A 22812-nucleotide genomic window follows, 5' to 3' on the forward strand; every position below is an offset into this window, starting at 1 on the left:
GGAGGTGGAGAGAGAGAGTCAGATTCTGGAGATAATCTGAGGATAGGGCTGGGTATAAGCGCTGAGAGAAAGAAGTGGGACATGACTCTGTCGTGACAACTCAAAGGATGGGGCTCTTTGAGCTGTGATGGTGCATCTTCGGTGTTGCTTGGCTGGGCTAAGGGACAGCCAGGTAGCTAGGAAGATGTGCTCTCTGGGTGTATCTGTGAGAGTGTTTCCGGAAGAGATCAGCACTTGAATCAGAAGACTAGAGCAGATCTGTTCTCACCAGCAGGGACAGGCATCGGGAATCAGTAGAGCACCTGGAAGGAACAATGAGGCTGCAGAATGAATTCCCTCTGTCTCTCCTTGGGGTGGGACATCCATCTGACACTGGTGCTCCTGGATCTCTGGCTTCTGGACGCTGGGGCTTACGTGAGCCGTCCATGGTTATCAGGCTTTTGGCCTCAGACTAGGAGCTCTACCATCAGCTCCTGTGTTCTTCAGGCCTTAGGATTTGGATTGAATTATGCTTCTGAATTTCCTGTTTCTGCAGCTTGTAGACAGCACAGCATAGCATACATATCTCAGCAGCCACAGAGTCTTCTCTTTATCTGTCTAACATTTATCTATCCTATTGGTTCTGTTGCCCTGGAGAATTTTGGGTAATACATGAGCAGAGGAATAATATGGCAGCACAGGTTAGAAAGCCACTAGAAGCTTAGTTTTAGATGCAGTATATCTGTGAACTAGCTGTGTGCATGTGTGCTAAGTCGCTTCAGTCGTGTCCAACTCTTTGCGACCCTATGGACTGTAGCCTGCCACGTTCCCCCGCCCATGGGATTTTGCAGGCAAGAATACTAGAGTGGGTTGCCACGCCCTCCTCCAGGGGATCTTCCTGAGCTGGGTATCGAACCTTCATCTCCTGCATCTCCTGCACTGGCAGATGGGTTCTTTACCACTAGTGCCACCTGGGAAACCCCATTGACTAGCTCCCTAGTTGAAAATGTCAAATAACCAGTTATATATACATGAGTCCAGGTATCCACCTGACATATTGCTTATTGATGATAGTTTTTCATTTTCTAGCTTCTTCTAGGATGCAAGCTCCATGAGAGCAGGCACTTGGCCTGTTTTGTTCCCTGCTATACCCCCAGTCTCTAGAAGAACCCCTGGTGCATAGTAGATGCTCAGTAAAATTTACAGGAAAGGTGAATGAAGGATTGAATGGGAGCCTTAAGTGTTCAATACAACAAAGTTGGTTGGGAATACAGTACAGTTAGGAATTATCTGTTTGAAAACCACTCACCTGGCTATTAGTTGGGAGTGGTTTGCAACCATTGTGTAGCAAACATTTCCTAGATTGAACTATGTATTAATACAAATGAAGAGACACTCACAAGGCTTCTGTAAACTTTTATTTTGTACTTATGGGCCACTGCCAGTGCAGGGCCGTGGCTTCTGGCTCATTTCTACAGATTTACTTGGAAAGATGTGAAAAACGTAGAAACTGAAAGTATTCCTACTTATCAACCACAGTCACTTACTGGTCCATAAACAAAATGCACATGGAAGCCCGTGTGGTTATTCAGAAATCTATGACTTTCTGAACTTGTAAAATGCATTTTTGATATGCAAGAGACAAAGCATCTTAAAGAAAAAGACCACTGTCTAAACAAAATGGTGTGAACCTATGGCTTATATTATGGGGCTATATCACTGCATGTAACGCACCAGCGGACTAACAGAATTTGACTGCTAACACACAAAGGAACCCTGCAATTGGGTGCCTGCTGGCACCTGATATCATTTTATACATGACTGTTCTAAAATACAGCCCAAGGAATCAGCTGAGCTAATTCATCATCAGACATTTTTCTGGTGAAATCTGATAGAAGCATTTGCCCACTTGTCAGTCTCATCACCATGTTGAGGACTGGGACAATATAATACTTCAGACTTTAATGAATTTTACTCTAGCACAGGAAAAAATACAACCCCAAATACTGCTTTTTTCAACTAACCAACCAACCAAGAAACCAAAATCCATTGCCAACCCATGGCTCATCCTTTTTCATGAGGCCTCTCACATTCCATCTGTAATGGTAACATGGTCGTGAGATTTATGAACATGGATAGATTAAAACTGACAGGTTGGTTGTTGTGAGGGACAACCACCTAGATTCCATCTGGAGTATGTGCTTTGGCACAACTGCAAGGCATTAATATTAGATTACATGAAATCCATACATGCCATCTGATCACATGCATATACCACACACACGGATACGTTCCACAGAGACAATCATAGAAAAATTGGCTAAAAGAAATTTATGGTTGTTTATATACACATATATTTATATACACACAGTAAAAGATTTGCTGCTGTAATCACAGTTTGTAAACATCGTGGAAAATGCCCAGCAGAAGTCACTGAGGGCCTTTTGAAATGGGGACCGTGTGAGGAGTGTCGGTAGGGAAGGCATTTAGGTTCATACTGAAAACCCAGGGACATGAAGAACCTTAAGTTCACGGCGGCATCTGGGAGTAATTATATTTCATTGACACAATAAACTCAGCTGGCCACTTTGAAATTATGTTTTCCATATTCCTATGTGGAAAAGGAATGAGCAAAAAAGTCTCACTGCCAGTTAACATTTTAAAAGCAAGCAAAGGAATATATACATACATGTATATATGTATATGCATATATATACATACATGATACATATGCAAATATTTGCACACACATATACATGTTACTATTACCAAAAATAAACCTCAATGAGAATTTCCAAATTTTCTAAAAATATGCAATCCTTTCTTTCTTGCTTTGTTCTGGACTTCTATGCATTTCACTGAAAGTCTTGGGCATAGTTAAATGATACATACACTTAAATTTTAGTAAATGGTGTTTTGATTTTACATAAAATTCTTCCATTAAAAAACTAGGCTTGTGAAAAATAGAACTGTTTGATTCAAGCATAATTTTTCAATTTAACAGAAGAATAGGCACAAGAGCTCCTAAAATGAAACCCCATTAGAAAAGAAAATATAGGTTCTTAAAAAGTTTGCATAGCAGCTATTAAACTGCCATATATGGATATCAGTCTGTGCTTTAAAGTCCTGTAAGCTCCTGAAGCTTGAGAATTTATGTTTTAAAAAATAAGCCAGTGACATGAGAAACACTAACCTAACTTCTCACCTGAATTCCATTTTATTTGTTTTGCGGGGGCAAAAATATGTGTAAATGAGCTCAAATCATCATCTGTAGGCTACTATGAAGTAAAAAATACTGGCACTGAATGACATTTCAAATAAAGGAGACTTCAACCCATACTGTGTTTGGCCAAAAAACCAAAATTACTTAAAAAAAAATAGAAAATCTTGTTACAATCTCTATAACTTTCTCACGGTGACTGCTCTTATTGAACATTCTACAGAACCACCATGAACGTTTGCCATGTACTCGAAAAAATCTATTTTCATGCAAAGGTAGTAAATATCCTTCTGGTTTAACTGAACCATCTCCGCTCCCCCTGCCAACTCCCACCATTTTTTAGGGCTGAATATAACATGCAAAATAGGTAAATCAGATAAATAAAAGAAGTAAGATTCATTGAATTTGTGGGTATAAACCAGTCAACCCTTCAACGTTTGGGAAACCATTTTTCCAGGGGGTGGGGCTGAGTCGTAAGAGAAGGATGGAACAGATTCCTGGAGACACAGTTGCTGTGTTGATTTTTTTCCTCCAGTCGGGCTTGAAGCACATTGATGACTGTTCTTCAGTTTAGTTGATACTGTCCTTGTGGCTGCTCCTCTCTGTGTTATGGTTGTTTTGTTCAGGGTTCTTCCACTGGATGCTGGTGCCATTCATGGGCACCGAGGTCATCAGGCTCTTGGACTGGTAACAGCAGCAGCAGAGGCAAGACTGGGAGAAGGAGCAGACTCAGATTAAGAGGGGCCACCAGCCTGTTCCCAACAGAGCACAGAGGTTCACCAACAAGGGGGGAACGTCCAGAGGCATTGGAGGAGAGAGTGTGGGCCTTGCCAGTCATCTGGAGTAGGGAGTTTGTAAGCTCTAGGGAGAAGTTAAATGGTTTATTCTAGTGCAAAGTGACAGATCCTGCGTTTCTTGTTTTAATTGATTCACCAAGTCAAACAGGAAAGGAAGGCAGTGTCGGTGGGGGGAGACTGTTCTATGACTTGGGGTGGGCGTGGGTGGGAAGGACTGGGAAGGGCCTGGCGTGTCTTGACTGCACCGCCTGCGTGTCTCCCTTCATCGGGCACCTCACCTGAGGCTCTTAAACAGCCCTAGGGGGTAGGTGCTATTTTCTTCCTGGATGAGAACAGGGAGGCTTAGAGAAGAGGCAGAACTGAGCTCAGAACCCAGGACTCTCTCTGTTGGACTCTTTCCCCTGGGTATGCTGCCTTTTTATGAATATCAGTCAAAATTGTGTTTAATTTCTGAGAGTTTGCACCTGGATTTTTTCCCCCCTTACCCTCTGGGGGTATATGTAAACTAACTTGTATGTAATATAATTTTATATGTAACATATAATTTTAATTTATATGTAAAATATGTAAACTAATTAGCAACTGATTTTACTACAGATTACATAAATGTATTTGTTATGACCTGCATTTTAGTCAATCTTTCTTAGGGCAGAATCTTTCTTAGGGCATTTCATGACTTTAAACATGACCCCAAAGACTGCCAAAGTGTGGCAGTAAGAACTTCCACACCAAGTTTTATTGATTCCCATAATTCTCTGGTTAATATCCGTCTGTCTCCTTTTAGACTGCAGGAGTCATGAAGGCAGTCACTTCTGTTTTTCCTCTCTTCTGTCCCTAATACTGATAAACTCATACCAAGCACCTTCTGTTGTCTCAAGCACCGAACCCACTTATTCCACCTTATGAGATAGATACAGTATCTGATACAGATACAGATAGCATCTGATTTCAGTTCAGTTCAGTTCAGTCGCTCAGTCGTGTCCGACTCTTTGTGACCCCATGAATTGTAGCACGCCAGGCCTCCCTGTCCATCACCATCTCCCGGAGTTCACTCGGACTCACGTCCATCGAATCCATGATGCCATTCAGCCATCTCATCCTGGGTCGTCCCCTTCTCCTCCTGCCCCCAATCTCTCCCAGCATCAGAGTCTTTTCCAATGAATCAACTCTTCGCATGAGGTGTCCAAAGTACTGGAGCTTCAGCTTTAGCATCATTCCTTCCAAAGAAATCCCAGGGCTGATCTCCTTCAGAATGGACTGGTTGGATCTCCTTGCAGTCCAAGGGGCCCTCAAGAGTCTTCTCCAACACCACAGTTCAAATGCATCAATTCTTCAGCACTCAGCTTTCTTTACAGTCCAACTCTCACATCCATACATGACCACAGGAAAAACCATAGCCTTGACTAGACGGACCTTAGTCAGCAAAGTAATGTCTCTGCTTTTGAATATACTATCTAGGTTGGTCATAACTTTTCTTCCAAGGAGTAAGCGTCTTTTAATATCATGGCTGCAGTCACCATCTGCAGTGATTTTGGAGCCCCCCAAAATAAAGTCTGACACTGTTTCTACTGTTTCCCCATCTATTTCCTATGAAGTGATGGGACCAGATTTACTGACGGACAAACTGAGGAAGCAGGAGTGGCCCCACTTGGACCTGGTTTTAGACAGCTAGTGCAGAGCTGGGACTGCAGCCTACCAGGCTCCTCCGTCCATGGGATTTTCCAGGCAAGAGTACTGGAGTGGGTTGCCATTGCCTTCTCCATGGGGTCGCTAAGAGTCATACACGACTGAACGACTTCACTTTCACTTTTCACTTTCTTGCACTGGAGAAGGAAATGGCAACCCACTCCAGTGTTTTTGCCTTGAGAATCTCAAGGACGGGGGAGCCTGGCGGGCTGCCATCTATGGGGTCGCACAGAGTCGGACACAACTGACGCGACGCAGCAGCAGCAGCAGCAGAGCTGGGATGTAAACCAAGACTGTTCCCTTCCAGATCCTGCACCCTTGAACGCTCTGCTACTCTTCCTAATATGTACCATAAAATGAAGTTAAACATCCTGGCCAAAGTTAGTGGATTCCAGTTAGGACTAATTCCATGCTAAAATCACTCTAGGAACTGGAAAAATAATACTTCAGTAAGAAGTGCTTGGAACTTCTGGAGAAAATGTGTTGGCTTAGCTACAAGGAGGTCTGAAGAACGGAAGGAAACTGATTTTGAATTAAATTACATTAGTTCAGATTTCCAGAGCCATAAACATTTACTTTTCTTGAAAAGACTATTATGAAGTATACTATTAAGTAGCATTTAGCAAGAGCTTTCTTAACAGTGAGTTTATGTTTTGTTGAGACTATGGTTAAAAGTCTAAGGCTATGTAAGGCATGAATAAGCTTAATCTATTCTGTTAGCCTTGGAGCTCAACTTGGAATATTTCTTTTCAAAGCATGATACTAATTTGGCATGCTACTAAATTAGTTCTTTTTAACTTTTGAGTATGTTGTTTGAATATATATTGCTTTTCTGTTATGCTGACAATTTGACGCTCTTTCTAGGTAACAAAATGTAATTTTCACTTCTCTCCTGAAAAGTTCAGCTGATGAAAGTACTATTGTGATTTTCACTTCTCATCTGAAAAGTTCAGCAGATGAAGTGCTATTTACAACTGGAATGAGCCATGCCTGTTGGATATCTAATACACACAGTTGGCTATTCTTAAAAAATACTTGCTTACAAAGCAGAAATAGGGACACAGATGTAGAGAACAAAGGTTAAGGATGCCAAAGGGGACAGGGAGGAGGAAGGATGAACTGGGAGACTGGGATTGGCATATATGCACCACCGATACCATGTATAAAATAGAGAACTAATGAGAATCTACCGGAACTCTCCTCAGCGCTCTGTGGTGGCCTAAATGGGAAGGATATATATTGCTATTGCTATTTTGCTAAGTCACTTCAGTCGTGTCTGACTCTGTGCGACCCCATAGACGGCAGCCCACCAGGCTCCCCTGTCCCTGGGATTCTCCAGGCAAGAACACTGGAGTGGATTGCCATTTCCTTCTCCAATGCATGAAAGTGAAAAGTGAAAGGGAAGTCGCTCAGTCGTGTCTGACTCTTAGCGATCCCCTGGACTACAGCCCACCAGGCTCCTCCATTCATGGGATTTTCCAGGCAAGAGTACTGGAGTGAGGTGCCATCACCTTCTCCAAAGGATATATATATATATATATATATATATACACACACATACACACACACACATATATATATATATATACATATATATATATAAAAGGGGATATATGTATATGTATCACTGATTCATGTTGCTGGACAGTAGAAACTAATAAAGCATTCTGAAGCAATTATACTCTATTAGAAATAAAAATAAAGAAAAGACAAGAGAAAAAAAAATCCAATTAAATGAAAACAATTGAATTTGCTATTATATACTATTGTCTATGGGCGGCTCAGCAGTAAAGAATCTGCCTGTCAGGTAGGAATTTGCTGTGTGACACAGGAGGCTCAACCCAGGGCTCTGTGGCAACCTAGAGAGATGGGATGGGGAGGGAGGTGGGAGGTGGTTCAGGAGGGCGGGGACATACGGATACCTGTGGCAGATGTATGGCAGAAACCAACACAATATTGTAAAGCAATGATCCCCTGATGAAAAAAAAAGAATCCACCTGCCAATTTAGGAGATGCAATTTTGATCCCTAGGTTGGGAAGATCCCCGAGAGTAGGAAATGGTAACCCATTCCAGCATTCTTGCCTGGAAAAATCCCACGGACAGAGAAGCCTGGCAGGCTACAGTCCACGGGGTTACAAAAGAACTGGACATGACTGAGTGACTACACAGAGACATTACTTTGCCAACAAAGGTCCGTCTAGTCAAGGCTATGGTTTTTCCTGTGGTCATGTATGGATGTGAGAGTTGGACTGTGAAGAAAGTTGAGCACCGAAGAACTGATGCTTTTGAACTGTGGTGTTGGAGAAGACTCTTGAGAGTCCCTTGGACTGCAAGGAGATCCAACCAGTCCATTTTAAAGGAGATCAGTCCTGGGTGTTCATTGGAAGGACTGATGCTAAAGCTGAAACTCCAATGCTTTGGCCACCTCATGTGAAGAGCTGACTCACTGGAAAAGACCCTGATGCTGGGAGGGATTGGGGGCAGGAGGAGAAGGGGACAATAGAGGATGGGATGGCTGGATGGCATCACCGACTCAATGGACATGAGTTTGAGTGAACTCCCGGAATTGGTGATGGACCGGGAGGCCTGGCGTGCTGTGATTCATGGGGTGGCAAAGAGTCGGACACGACTGAGCGACTGAACTGAACTGAACTGAGTGACTACACAACAACAGCAACGACCGTCACATATACCCAATCATTAATGCCAATAATTATTATGAAAAAGATCTTCTTGTTCAGAGAAATACTTACCTGGAAACAATTTTTAAACTTCTTGCTCACAAAGTACAGAGCTATTGGGTTGATACATGAGTTCATGGTTGCCAAGTTAATGCCGATGTAATCCATGAGGAGCAGGAAACTTGAGCAACAGAGAAAGAAGAGATGAATTAGAGCGTCATGTTTAGACCTGATCAGCATTTGTCTCTAAAGTAAGCATTTTTCTTGCCCAGGAGACATTTCTCAGAGGTAGCACTCAAAATCACTTTCAAAGCCCTTGTTTAAATGGCAGTTGCAGTTCTGCGGGACATGTGCAGATGTACCCACCACTTGCTTAACCCAGGAGGGGAGCAGCAAAATTATTGATAGGGCTTGCACAAAATTTTGAGGTTGGTTACGGGCTGTGACAGCAAAGGAAAACAATCAACTTAGAGGATTTAATTTTCAGGGCTAACGTGAGTATATCAGAGGTGGTTTTGTAAACGTCTTAGAAATGTGAGATCAGAGAAACTCCAGTTTCCTTCTGAGTACAAAGGCTCATACCTAAGTAATTCACACCGGTTCGTGTCCATTTCATCATACACGGTTTTTTTCAAAATGCGGCTTAAGTGAAGAGGGAACCAGCACAGAGCAAAAATTACAACCAAGCAGAAAACTGTTTTTGCCACTTCTCGACGCTAAAGAAAAGTGAGAGAAAAAAATACAGTAAGTTCAGTGTTTTTCTACTAGAGAAAGGAGATACACAAAAGGAAGCACTACAATGTCATGTTAGTTTCCACACGACATTGTAAAGCAATTATACTGCAATTAAAAAAAGAGTAGTAGATTGGGACAGAGTACTCGAAGAAGAGTCCGAGCAGCCCACCTCACCACCCTCTACTTCGTCAAGATTTGGAGTCCAGGAAACCCCTTTGGTCCAGTGGTTAGGACTCTGAGCTTCTGCTCCAGGAAGCATGAATTCGATCCCTGGTCGGGGAACTAAGATCCCACATGCAGCATAGTGCGGCCAAATGAAAAAATAGATAAGGTTTGGAGTCCAACTGTCTTAAGCAAGGAGTTGTTAGGGATTCTTTTGGGGCAGCTGCCAGGAAGCATGGTAGCCTCAGGCTGGTTATTAGGGCCAGGTCAAAGGTTTGATGGTGGGCAGAGTGGGGGACGGGCTGGGGCTGAGCCAACACTGTGACTGGGTCTGTATGTCTGTGTATTTGTATGTCTGTCGAACATATGGGGGGAAGGTTAGTTAAAAGTCTCCATAGCAGGTAATCCACCTGCATTAATGATGGCATGGTAGTCAAGGTGACTGACCCTACCATAATAACAAAATGGGACAAATCTAGGAAATTCCCTGGTGGTCCAGTGGCGAGGATTCTTGGCTTTCATTGCTGAGGGTCTGGGTTCAATCTAGCCTGAAACCAGTTCCCCTGGTTGGGGAACTAAGATGCTGTAAGCTGTGTGGCATGGCCCACCCCCAAAACAATGAATAAGTCTACAAAGATGTTTGGAAAACAAAATAGTACGGAACAGAAAAGGAAAAGGAAGAACAACATGTTTTCTCCATTTCTTGATTTTGGAGAAAGCTGGCATTTGGACTTTTTTGGCTTTTAAAATTCTTTCATTAATGAGAGGTAGCTTCCAAAGATACATTGTTTGCAAGCATAGAGTGCGTGCATGCCAAGTCACTTCAGTCCTGGCCGACTCTGCAACCTTATGGACCATAGCCCGCCAGGCTCCTCTGTCCATGGGATTCTCCAGGCAAGGATATGGAGTGGGTTGTCATTTCCTTCTTCTTGACCCAGGGATCAAACCTGCGTCTCTTGTCGCCTACATTTGCAGGCGGGTTCTTGACCACTTAGCACCACCTGAGGGTAAAGGATTATCAGCACAGACAATTGGAAAAACGGGGACATGTTGACTCTGGCCTGACTCCAATGGTAGGTTTACATGCTTTGGGGTCTGCACAGGATCAGTAAAATCATAGGTTAGGAATTATCTGCAGCCAGTCATTTGGGTGCCCTGTATTTGAGTATTACAGGACATGGCATTAGGAAGCCCAACTGGGAACATAAAATACAACTTGTCTGTAATTGGGATCACTTAATGTCAAAATAAAACTGATTGAAAACAGGATTTGGAAGGGTAAGGCTGGTCCAATCCAAAGCATACAGCGTTAAGTAGGGGAAGCCTGCAATAAACCTACGTGATTGATAGAGCTATTTAGAAAGATCTCAGGGCAGTTGTCACAAATTGTGGCTTTAGCCCCAAGAACTGGGATTTCTTTAATCTTTGAGTTAGCTAGCTAGCTGGCTATGGCTTCAGAGAATGTATAAACTGAAAGATGCTTGAGGACAATAAAGGATTCTTTATTAATCTATAGGCATGGAGGATCATTTTAAAGGGCTATTTTGTGTACACAGAAAGACTGTAGAAAGCGTATTGGGGGAGAGGCTATCTCTTTGGAGCACATCCTCAAAGTGGGTAAATTTATTTATTTATTTAGGCTATGCCACATGGCATGTGGGATCTTAGTTCCCTCAGCAGGGATTGAACCCATGCCCCGTGCCACGAAAGTGCGGCTGCTTAACCACTCGACCTCCAGGGAAGTCTGCAAGAGGATAATTTTTTAAATGTAATATTAATACTTTGCCACACGACAGTCAGCTATTTGGTTAATCAATATCCATCCTTCTGAATTTTCCTTACTATCAGTCAGATCCTTGATTTTGTCATGGCAGCAGAGGAGCCTGGCTTCCTCATCCACACAGATCTTAGCAATTATACTAGGCAGAAGCCATTGTGTGGGGTTTCTGACGAGATCAAGCGTGTTCAGAGTGGAAAAGCTACTTAAACGTGGGGGCTCCTCCTTTGGTGCACACACACTAATGTGACCTGTATTCTTCCCCTTCTGGCTGCCTGGAAAGGAGGTCTAAGGGCAGAGCTGTAGCTGCCGTCTTCCAATAATAAAGGAAAGGCGAGCACAGCGGCAGAATGCTGGCTTCTTGAGTCCCTTGACCACTGAGCTGATGACCTCTGAGCTTTCTGCTACGCAAGACAGATAGGCCCCTACTGGCCTACTCCCTGTTATTTTGGGTTTCCTGTTCACCCTTGTGCTCATGCGCTCAGTTGTATCTCTTTGCCACCCCATAAACTGTAGCCCGCCAGGCTCCTCTGTCCATAGGATTCTCCAGGCAAGAATACTGGAGAGAGTTGCCGTCTCCTCCTCCAGAGGATCCTCCTGACCCAGGGATCGAACCCACATCTCCTGCGTTGGCAGGCAGATTCTTTACCACTGAGCCACCTGGGAAGATTTTCTGCTACCAGCATCCAAACACAAGCCCTAGCTGATAAAGGTGTTGTCGGTATAGTGAAGAGAAATTCTAGAAAAACATACCAGAAGCAGGATCAAGCATCATGTTGGACTTGGATGGAGTGGCAGGGTTTTCACTCTAAGCTAGCTCCCCTGCCACCCTCCACCCCCAAAGGCCTCCCAGCTAGGCTTGCTCTCCTGCAGTCAGAACCTGGTCGATCTTTGAGTGGGACTCAAGGGAATGTCTACTGCATGGGGACCAAGTTTTGGATTCTAATGTCCATTTGGTTGCGCTAGTCTCTTAAACACCTGTGTAATAAGGGTGCATGCCTGTCTAGCTTTTCTCACAGCGTGTTTGGAGGAATCAAATACCAAAATGACATGGAAATGCTCTTTGGGAACTTAAAAAATGCTATGAAAATGTGAAGCAGCAGCATCTTATTGCTCCCAATCCGTATTTAATTATTTTCAGAGCAGGTGTCACTCATAGCTTGAATAGGCTCAATTGTGGTGCTAATGCAAAAACTGACATTCAAAAACACTGTTTTTCACAAATCTATTCTAATTAGTTACCTCTATTGCAGGAATGAAAGGTAATAACAGCTTAATATGTTTCACATCTGGAGTAGTCCGCACTTTCATGCCTGGATGATGTCATGCTAAAGTTTCTCAAGATAAGTTTCCTGTTAAATTTTAATAAAGGATAATAGCTACCATTTGTATAACATGTTAGATTTTTCTGAAGTATGTGAATGCATGTTAATTCCTTTGATTCTCAATAATAATACTGATTCATATATTATTATGTCCAGTTTAAGATAATGAATTAAGGCTCAAAAAAATCGGTACTCTGGTCAAAAAGAGTTGCCGATGAAGACTGATGCTCATGTATGGCAATCACACAGGACAGTTATCCAGGCTCCATCAACAACTCACATTGACTTTCGGTGTGGCTGGTCGTCTTTACATACTTGTCTGTTGAAACTGAACAGTTACCCACAGTCCTAGTTTTACTCTTTGAATTAATATATATCAACAGTATCTGACTACTTAGTATCCGCTGGGTTCTATTAGACACCGTACATGCATTACATAACCCCTTTGACGTACTATTATATACATTTCAATAAAAATTTTTAAGACTCAAAATTGAGTTAGTATATGTACAGAAAAGTGCAGGTGGGACATCCCTGGTGACCCAGTGGCTAAGACTCTGCACTCAAAATACAAGGGGCCTAGGTCTGATCCCTGGGCAGGAAACTAGATCTCACAGTCAAATAAATAACTATTTTAAAGGGCAGATATTATTTTATACATTTTTCAAAAAACTAAAAGTTCAGAGAGAGGAAGCAATTGCCCAGTGTCACAGGGTCAGCAAACAGAAGCTTCATAGCTTTATCTGCTCTGTTTGCTTCCTGGGAGAAACAGATAGCCTCCTACTGAAAGGTTCAGATTTCTTCTAGGACTTTAGGCTTTCCAAAATGTGACTTCTTATGTACCCAGTCCCATTTCTTTCCATGAGTTATACCTTAGATGTTGCTCTAATGAGGTCTGCCTCCTTTCCCTTCTCCTCAAATGCATGGTACTCATGCGTGTTCTAGCTAGACCCCCATCAGGAACAGTTCAATCCTCCTCATGCGTGAACAGTTTCTTCATGACTTGATATCATATCCTCCTTGGCTTTCTACAGCACAAGCAACTTTTTACCACACCTTGTGATTCCATGTTTCAATTATCTCATGTTTGTGTTTTATTTCCACAACAGGACTGCAAAGCCTGCCGGGGAGAAAGTCATGTGCTTCTGTTTTTTTTATAGTCCTGGCACAATTCCAAGCCCAGTTCAGTGTGCTACTAATCACAAACACACGTTTGATAGATACTCTTGGCAAAATTAACGAATAGTTCCTCTCTATTTGGGCCCTGCCCCCAGGGCCATCTGTTTCACAGGTCGGATCCTGACTTCACTGGAGAAATGCTCAATTCTCTAAAGAAAACAAGGCATACAGACAAGCAAGACAGTATTTTAATTTTTAGGAAATCAGGCTAAATCTGCAAAACACAGTATCCACAGTCCTTTCGTTGTCAAGGACAAGCCAGTCTTGGCCAGACCGTCATGATCTTATCAGGTTTACCTGTTTCAGATGCTCACTGAGGGCAATTCTCAGGCTGCCGTTCCTTCGGTTTAACATCTCACAAGTCATGAGGGTGTAGAAGATCGCGGTGCACACCAGGGGCATGCAGAAGTAGAACCCAAATAGCCACCAGTCCTTAACATCTTGATAGAACTGGAAAGAGGAGAGGAGGGAGAGAGGAGGAAAAGCATTATAAGGAAAGTTCGCTGCACAGCGTCTGGTGGCTTCAAGGTCTTCATGCTTACAGCTATGTTTGTATATTCATGCTCTCTGCTGGCAGTAATGGGCTTGGAGGTCGTGCTCAAAACTCAACTAAACTGAAAACTCCAAACATGTAATTTCTGGTTTAGCTGTGTGTTGTGTGCTGTGTGTTGGTTTTTATAACAGCACACAAAGAAATTGCATTAATATTATTCTGACAATACTGTTCACAATAGCCAAGACATAACAGCAACCTAAATGTCTATTGACAGACGAATGTGGTATATATATATATATATATATATATATATACACACATATATATACACACACCATATATATATACACACACACCAAATATATATACAGTATACACCATATATATACACACACCATATATGTATATTATATATATGTATATATGTATATATATACATACATACATAGAGGCTTCCCTGGTGGCTCAGAGGTTAAACCGTCTGCCTCCAATGTGGGAGACCTGGGTTCGATCCCTGGGTCAGGAAGACCCCCTGGAGAAGGAAATGGCAACCCACTCCAGTATTCTTGCCTGGAGAATCCCATGGACGGAGGAGCCTGGTGGGCTACAGTCCACGGGGTTGCAAAGAGTCGGACACGACTGAGCGACTTCACTTACTTATACATACATATACAATGGAATATTACTCAGCCATAAAAAGAATGAAATAATGCCATTTGCAGCAACAAGATGGACCTAGAGATTATCATACCAAGTGAAGTAAGTTAGATAGAGAAAAACAAATAACATATGATATCACTTTATGTGGAATCTAAAATATAGCACAAATGAACTTATCCATGAAACAGAAACAGATGCACAGACAGAGAACAGACTTGTGGTTACCAAGTGGGAGGCCGGGTGGGAGAGGGATGGGTTGGAAGGTCTGGATTAACAGCTGCAAACTATTATATATAGAATGGATAAACAACAAGGTCCTACTCTATAGCACAGGGAACTATATTCAATATCCTTTCATAAGTCATAATGGAAAAGAATGTGAAAAAGAAAATATATAACAAAATAACTCTACTATATAGCAGAAATTAACACATTGTAAATCAGCTATAATGTTTAAAATTACCCAAATTATTAACTAATTTTAATAATATTAACAATTATTAACATTTTTAATAAACTGAAGTTGGTTTGAATTACACAGTGGAAGAACCCTCATCAATAAAAAGAATTCCCTTTCAAAGCTCATGAAACGTGCTTTTGAGACATACAGAATCTGTATCTTTATTGGTGATTCTCAACATTTTGCTAGTGCCTGGTTTACTTCTGACTGTTGTGGTGAAAGTGTACTTAATGTGCCTGTCTTGTTTGGAAAGAGCGAAGGTTATGAATGGTTTATCTGTGGAGCTCTGGTTACTGGCAGTTAACCCTTTGTCTGGTATGTCTGCTATGCGACCTCAGACAGCCAGTGTGAGCCATCAATAACCATGTCCTTCCGCTCTCTCTTAATACTTACCACCTGGAAACTGTTGAGGCAGAGTAGCTTATCTGAAGGCATGGTGAACCTGATTTCCCTGTGGACAGCATTTGTAAATACTAGGATTACTCAATGTTATGTCTTTTTAAAGGAGAAAATGTAATACCCAATAAAAATGGAAATAAGAAAATTATAGCTAAATTCTTCCTCTCACTAAATTAATCACCAACTTGGGAAGAACGCTTTTCCTTTCCTAATGCTGTTTCTCCAGATAGTTTATTTACTAAGGATAATGTAGCCTCCTGCAATATCTCAGTTCCCACAGTAAAAAATAATCACACTGCTCTGTGAAAAACTGGAGAGTTTCTGAATATAGAAAGAGGCCCAGTAGGCTGCACTTATAACATGTCTATTAAAATATGCTATAAATGGTTCCTGAGGAAAAAAAGTTCTGGGCAGGGGTTCATAACTATTTTTATGTCAGGAACCCCTTTGGATTTCTGGTGAAGACTATAATTCTTTCTGAGACTAATATTTAAAAAATTTTTTTATTTTATATTGGAGTATAGCTGATTAACAATTTTGTGATGGTTTCAGGTAAACAATGAAGGGACTCAGCCATGCATATACATATGTATCCATTCTCCCCCAAAGTCCCCTCCCATCCAGGCTGCCACATAACATTGACCAGAGTTCTATGTGCTATACAGTAGGTCCTTGTTGGTTATCCATTTAAAATATAGCAGTGTATACATGTCGATCCCAAATTCCCTAACTATCTCTTTGCCATATTCTTTTCCCCCTGGCAACCATAAGTTTGTTGAAAATAATGCTTTTAAATTCATGAAATAAAATATGTACCAATACAATGGAAACAAATTACATCAAATCATAGCTAACAAAAATATGAGAAAGAAAATTCTAATATCACAGTATAAGGGTTTATTAAAAATTAAATGACAGGTCTAATGAGTTCTATCAGAATGTGGAACCAATGATGAATGTAAATGACATTTCCAGATTATATGTTATATGGTATGAAAATGTCTGTTATTTCCATTTAGTGAAAAAAAACAATAACATGGTACTGTTAAACACTACTGTGATTTGTTGCCTACATCCACATTAATTAGAAGGAAACGATAAATTTCAGTTAGAAGTTAGTGAAAATAAACATGTAATTTCCTTTCCCTTCAAGTTCACAGACCACTGAATTGTAGCCTCAGGTTAAGTGCAGAATCTCAAAGGAGTTGGCGTATTCAAATCTGTTTATACCATTATTTTCCTATTCACATCCCACTGTAGAAAGATCTTAGTACTGAACTTAAAACACAAACAAAAAATTCAGAAGAACTCTTGATTTAAGCACAATGCACACACCTCTTGAAGAAGCCCCTTCCTTTGTACCCCCTCCTTCTGGGTGCACTGCAGGTGGGGGTGTGACTGCCCAGAAGCAGCTGTGGGGGTCCTGGGAGTTGGCCCTTGCTGGAGGAGGCTGGATGGAGTCCCCTGCCCCTTCCATGGCAGAGGCCAGTGGAGAACGGGATCACACATTTCTTTTGAACTGATGTCATCAACAAGGGTACAGAGGGGCCTCCCTCCAGTCTGGGTAAGTCCTCAGCCACTTCAGTTGTGGATGACTCTTTGTGACCCCATGGGCTGTAGCCTGCCAGGCTCCTCTGTCCATGGGGATTCTCCAGGCAAGAATCCTGGAGTGGTTGCCATGCCCACTCCAGGGCATCTTTCCCACCCAGGGATTGAACCGGTGTCTCTTACGTCTCCTGCATTGGCAGATGGGTTCTTTACCACTAACACCACCTGGGAAGCCCCTCCCTCCAGTCTAGGTTAGAGCAAAGCTGAGGAGGAAAGACTGGAAAAAGAAGGGGAATCAAATTAGAAAAAGAGACCAGGGGGAAAGAGAAGCCTAAAACCTTAGACTTGAAAAGAAATCTACAGAATCATCAGTTCATGGGACTTCCCTGGCAGTCCAGTGGTTGAGACTTGGTGCTTCCAATGCAGGGGTTCCTGGTTGGATCTGTAATCAGGGAACTGAGATCCTGCAGGCTGAGCCATCAGGGAAGCCAGGTGGCACTGTGGGTAAAGAACCCGCCTGCCAATGCAGTAGCTGTAAGAGACGTGAGCTTGATCCCTTAGTTGGGAAGATCCCCTGGAGGAGGAAATGGCAACCCGCTCCAGTATTCTTGCCTGGAGAATCCCGTGGACAGAGAAGCCTGGCAGCTTCAAGTCCTTGGGCTCACAAAGAGTTGGAAGTGACTGAAGCAACTTAGTATGCGTGCATGTAAGATCCTGCAGGCTGAAGGGTGTGACCAAAAAATTATCAGTTCAAACTCAGTGCTCCTTATGCAACCCTCCAGGCACCCCCACCCCTGCCTGAAGGGCAGCCACTCTTAGCTTCATTGCTAACAAGGAGATGCTTTCTTGTGAAGAAACGCATTTCCTTTTACCCAGCAAGATCCATCAGTAAGTTCCTTGTTACACTGAGCCTCTTCTCTAATGCTTTAGTCAGAGGTATCCAGATCACTCATTCACACTGCCCAAATTCTCAGAATACACAGAAGAACTACACAAAAAAGATTTTCATGACCCAGATAACCACGATAGTATGATCACTGAATTAGAGCCAGACAATCCTGGAATGCAAAGTCAAGTGGGCCTTACTTGACTATGTGTGGGCCTTACTGGTCACTATGTGTAGTGACAAGCATAAAGCTAGTGGAGATGATAGAATTCCAGTGGAGCTATTTCAAATCCTAAAAAATGATGCTGTTAAAGTGCTGCACTCAATATACCAGCAAATTTGGAAAACTCAACAGTGGCCATAAAACTGGAAAAGGTCAGTTTTCATTCCAATCCAAAGAAAAGCAATGCCAAAGAATGTTCAAACTACTGCACAATTGCACTCATCTCACATACTAGCAAAGTAATGCTCAAAATTGTAAAAGCCAGGCTTCAACAGTATGTGAACTGTGAACTTCCAGATGTTCAAGCTGGATTTAGAAAAGGCAGCAGAACCAGATATCAAATTGCCAACATCCATCAGATCATCGAGAAAGCAAGAGAGTTCCAGAAAAACATCTATTTCTGCTTTATTTACTACGCCAAAGCCTTTGTGTGGATTACAACAAACTGTGGAAAATTCTTCAAGAGATGGGAATACCAGACCACCTGACCTGCCTCTTGAGAAATCTGTATGCAGGTCAGGAAGCAACAGTTAGAACTGGTCATGGAACAAAAGACTGTTTCCAAATTGGGAAAGCAGTACATCAAGGCTGTATATTGTGACTCTGCTTATTTGACTAGAGTACATCATGTGAAATGCTGGGTTGGATAAAGCACAAGCTGGAATCAAGATTAACAGGAGAAATATCAATAACCTCAGATAGCAGATGACACCACCCTTATGGCAAAAAGTGAAGAACTAAAGAGCCTTTATTGAAAGTGAAAGAGAAAAGTGAAAAAATTGGCTTAAAACTCAACATTCAGAAAACTAAGATCATGGCATCCGATCCCATCACTTCATGGCAAATAGATAGGGAAACACTGGAAACAGTGAGAGACTTTATTTTGGGGGGCTCAAAAATCACTGCAGATGGTGACTGCAGCCATGAAATTAAAAGATGTTTGCTCCTTGGAAGAAAAGCCATGACCAATCTAGACAGCATATTAAAAAGCAGAGACATTACTTTGCCAGCAAAGGTCTGTCTAGTCAAAGCTATGGTTTTTCCAGTAGTCATGTATGGATGCGAGATTTGGACTATAAAGAAAGCTGAGCACGAAAGAATTGATGCTATTGAACTGTAGTGTTGGAGAAGACTCTTGAGAGTCCCTTGGACTGTAAGGAGATCCAACCAGTTCATCCTAAAGGAAATCAGTTCTGAATATTCATTGGAAGGATTGATGCTGAAGCTGAAACTCCAATACTCTGGGCATCTGATGTGAAGAACTGACTCATTGGAAAAGACCCTAATGTTGGAAGGCATCAGGAGGCGGACAAGGCAGGAGGACAAGGGGACGACAGAGGATGAGATGGTTGGATGGCATCACTGACTCAAGGGACATGAGTTTGAGCAACCTCTGGGAGCTGGTGATGGGCAGGGAAGCCTGCTGCAGTCCATGGGGTTGCAAAAAGTTAGACATGACTGAGCGACTGAACTGAACTGAATTGAAATTCTGAGCACTTCTACTACTTCGTTTTTCACTATGGATGTTGAGTTAGTAAAAAATGTCAGTAGGTCAGTAGAAAACTTTAATTTTAAGGTTGGCAATTTGGCTCTGTTCATGAACAGTTTTAAGTTTAAAACAAGAATTTCCAAGCAGGGTAACTGGTCAGCCATAAGACCACTAATTTTTGTGAATTTTCCAAGGTAGAAAACATACCGCAAGTTGTCTGTAAATGATTAAAGGTGGAACCAGACTTTGTGAAACTTACATCAAAGCACTGAATTATGCTGATTTAAGAGAAATAGAAATAGTTACTCTTGGTTTTTCTCCTTGGTCTGCATGGGACTAGTTTTGCAGAGGAAATATGCATTTGAAACGCTTCCTTACACGCTAAGCTATGTAAGTAAGCTGTTGATAAAAATTAAGGTGGTCAGGTATAATAAACAGCAACTGAATTTGTTACACTAAAATGCTTTTTTAAAAAGTTCTGAAAATTTATATCGTATTAGAATCTGAACTAAGATAAGTACACATGAGAATGACTTCCTACTTTTAATCAGTACATCTATCTTTGAAAAACGTGTGAGAAACATGCATTTCCCAAAGTAGCATCAAATAAGTGTCAGCGTGTCTGTCAGAGGGAAATTGTTGTGTTGTATTCCTTATTCTCAAAACAAATAGCACTCCATGTACACACATCAATCTCTCTTAGTTTCAGAATTCTGAGTTGTTTGGCACAGAGCAGCAGTAGTGTCTACAGTTACAAAAGGGAAAACAGAGTAGTTGTTCTAGTCAAGAAGCTAAGCCCTGGCTTAACATCTACTTTTCATGAAATTGAATACTACAGTAAGTCTCCTACATGTGAATGAATTACATTGTGCAAGAGCGTTTATAAATCCAATATGTTCATAAGCCCAACAAAGTCAGCCTAGGTACCGAACTAACACAGTAAGTTATATAGTACTGGACTGTAACAGGTTTATTGTACTTTTCACACAAATAATATATAAAAACAATAAATGATATATAAAAAATATAAAGAAAATATTTTAAATCTTACAGCGTAGTATCTTGAAAAAGCACAGTAGTACAGTATGACAGCTGGCATACAGGTACATGTTCACATCTCTGAAAGTTCACAACTTGAGGGCTCATTTGTAGGGGACTTTCTGTATTTGACTGAACTGACAGAGTAAACCAGGCTTCCCTGGTGGCTCAGACAGTAAAAATTCCACCTTCAATGTAGGAGACCTGAGTTCAACCCCTGGGTTGGGAAGATTCCATGGAGAAGGGAATGGCTACCCACTCCAGTACTCTTGCTTGCAAAATCCCATGGACAGAGGAGCCTGGCAGGCGATAGTCCATGGGGTTGCAAAGAGTCAGCTATGACTGAGCAATTAAGCACACACAGCACACAGCATCGTAAATCACGCTCGGCAGTGTAGCGATATCAAGTCTGGTGATGGTAAACGAAGACCTCTCCCGCTCCCTAATTAATTTCCTTCAGACTGTTCATACCTCCATGAATTTTGACGTGGCATTGAGCATACAGGTTCTGTGCTGTGCACCCTTGTATTCAAAAGGTACCATGACAAAGCCGATGGCTTCAGGGATGGCCAAGATAAAGGAAAGGATCCAGATGGAGACAATCTCGATGGCTGTGACCAAGGGAATCCCGATTCCCTGAACACGACTCCAGGAGGCAACTGCTCTGTACCTGGGGGGAGAAAACAACAACGGAAAAAGAGGAGAGTGATAGAACCAAGTGGTTGGGAAATTTTGTTATTTCAATTCAATAAAAATTCTACTCATAAATGCTGGAAAATCCTTCCCCTGGCCACTGACCAACCATGGCTTTCTAGGAATTTTCTGTGTGTGAAAAACAGTTGGGGCCATTAAAAGTTCCACCCATTTGGCAGGCCTGAGTCTGAGATCTTCACTTGGGGTTTAGTAAAATCTCGTGAGAGTTTAGGATGCAGCCACTAAGACAGGTGTACTATGTTTTTTAAGCTGTGGGGAAAATTGGGTAGTGAAAACTGCTGGTATTTATTATGGTAATATCTTATTTCTGTTTCTATATTAAAAAAACTTGACCATAGATATTCCATTGTTTTCTCCCTTCTTTGACCCTCAAATTATGGTTACAGTGGCCATTTTAGTAAATAAATATTTTTAATCATTACACTTTAGTGTAGTCAATGAAACAGAAGTAGATGTTTTTCTGGAACTCTCTTGCTTTTTCGATGATCCAGCAGATGTTGGCAATTTGATCTCTGGTTCCTCTGCCTTTTCTAAATCCAGTTTGAACACCTGGAAGTTCTTAGTTCATGTACTGTTGAAGCCTGGTTTGGAGAATTTTGAGCATTACTTTGCTAGCGTGTGAAATGAGTACAATTGTGCGGTAGTTTGAACATTCTTTGGCATTGCCTTTCTTTGGGATTGGAATGAAAACTGACATTTTCCAGTCTTGTGGCCACTGCTGAGTTTTCCAAATTTGCTGGCATACTGAGTATAGCACTTTAACAGCATCATCTTTTAGGATTTGAAATATCTCAGCTGGAATTCCATCACCTCCACTAGCTTTGTTCGTAGGGATGCTTCCTCAGGCCCACTTTGCACTCCAAGATGTCTGGCTCCAGCTAGGTGATCACACTGTCGTGGCTATCTAGGTCATTAAGATCTTTTTTGCAGCTCTCCTGTGTATTCTTGTCACCTCTTCTTAACATTTTCTGCTTCTGTTAGGTCCATACCATTTCTGTCTTTTATTGTGCCCATCTTTGCATGAAATATTCCCTTGGTATCTCTAACTTTCTTGAAGAGATCTGTAGTCTTCCCCATTCAATTGTTTTCCTCTATTTCTTGCATTGCCCACTTAGGAAGACTTTCTTATCTCTCCTTGCTATTCTTTGGAACTTTTGGAACTGGTTCAAAATTGGGCAAGGAGTACATCAAGGCTCTATATTGTCACCCTGCTTATTTAACTTCTGTGTGGAGTACATCATGTGAAATGCTGGGCTGAATGAAACACAGCTGGAATCAAGATTGCCGGGAGAAATATCAATAACCTCAGATATGCAGATGACACCACCGTTATGGCAGAAAGTGAAGAGAACTTGAT

The 22812-nt window shown here is 41.8% G+C and overlaps 1 protein-coding gene across 1 annotated transcript in view; it reads right to left on the reverse strand.

The window, feature by feature from the left end:
* Nucleotides 1-3769: 3769 nt before the first annotated feature.
* EDNRA (endothelin receptor type A) overlaps nt 3770-22812 on the reverse strand; it is a 67741-nt gene continuing 48698 nt past the window's right edge. Inside the window, exons 3-7 of the mRNA XM_052654812.1 lie at nt 21213-21411; nt 13840-13992; nt 8947-9080; nt 8437-8545; nt 3770-3910 (exon numbers count right to left, since the gene is read on the reverse strand). Coding sequence (XP_052510772.1) covers nt 3770-3910; nt 8437-8545; nt 8947-9080; nt 13840-13992; nt 21213-21411 — 736 coding nt within the window. The remainder of the gene's footprint in view (nt 3911-8436; nt 8546-8946; nt 9081-13839; nt 13993-21212; nt 21412-22812) is intronic.

This window comes from Budorcas taxicolor, chromosome 17 (genome assembly GCF_023091745.1).
Source record: "Budorcas taxicolor isolate Tak-1 chromosome 17, Takin1.1, whole genome shotgun sequence".
In the NCBI taxonomy this organism is placed as follows: Eukaryota; Metazoa; Chordata; class Mammalia; order Artiodactyla; family Bovidae; genus Budorcas; species Budorcas taxicolor.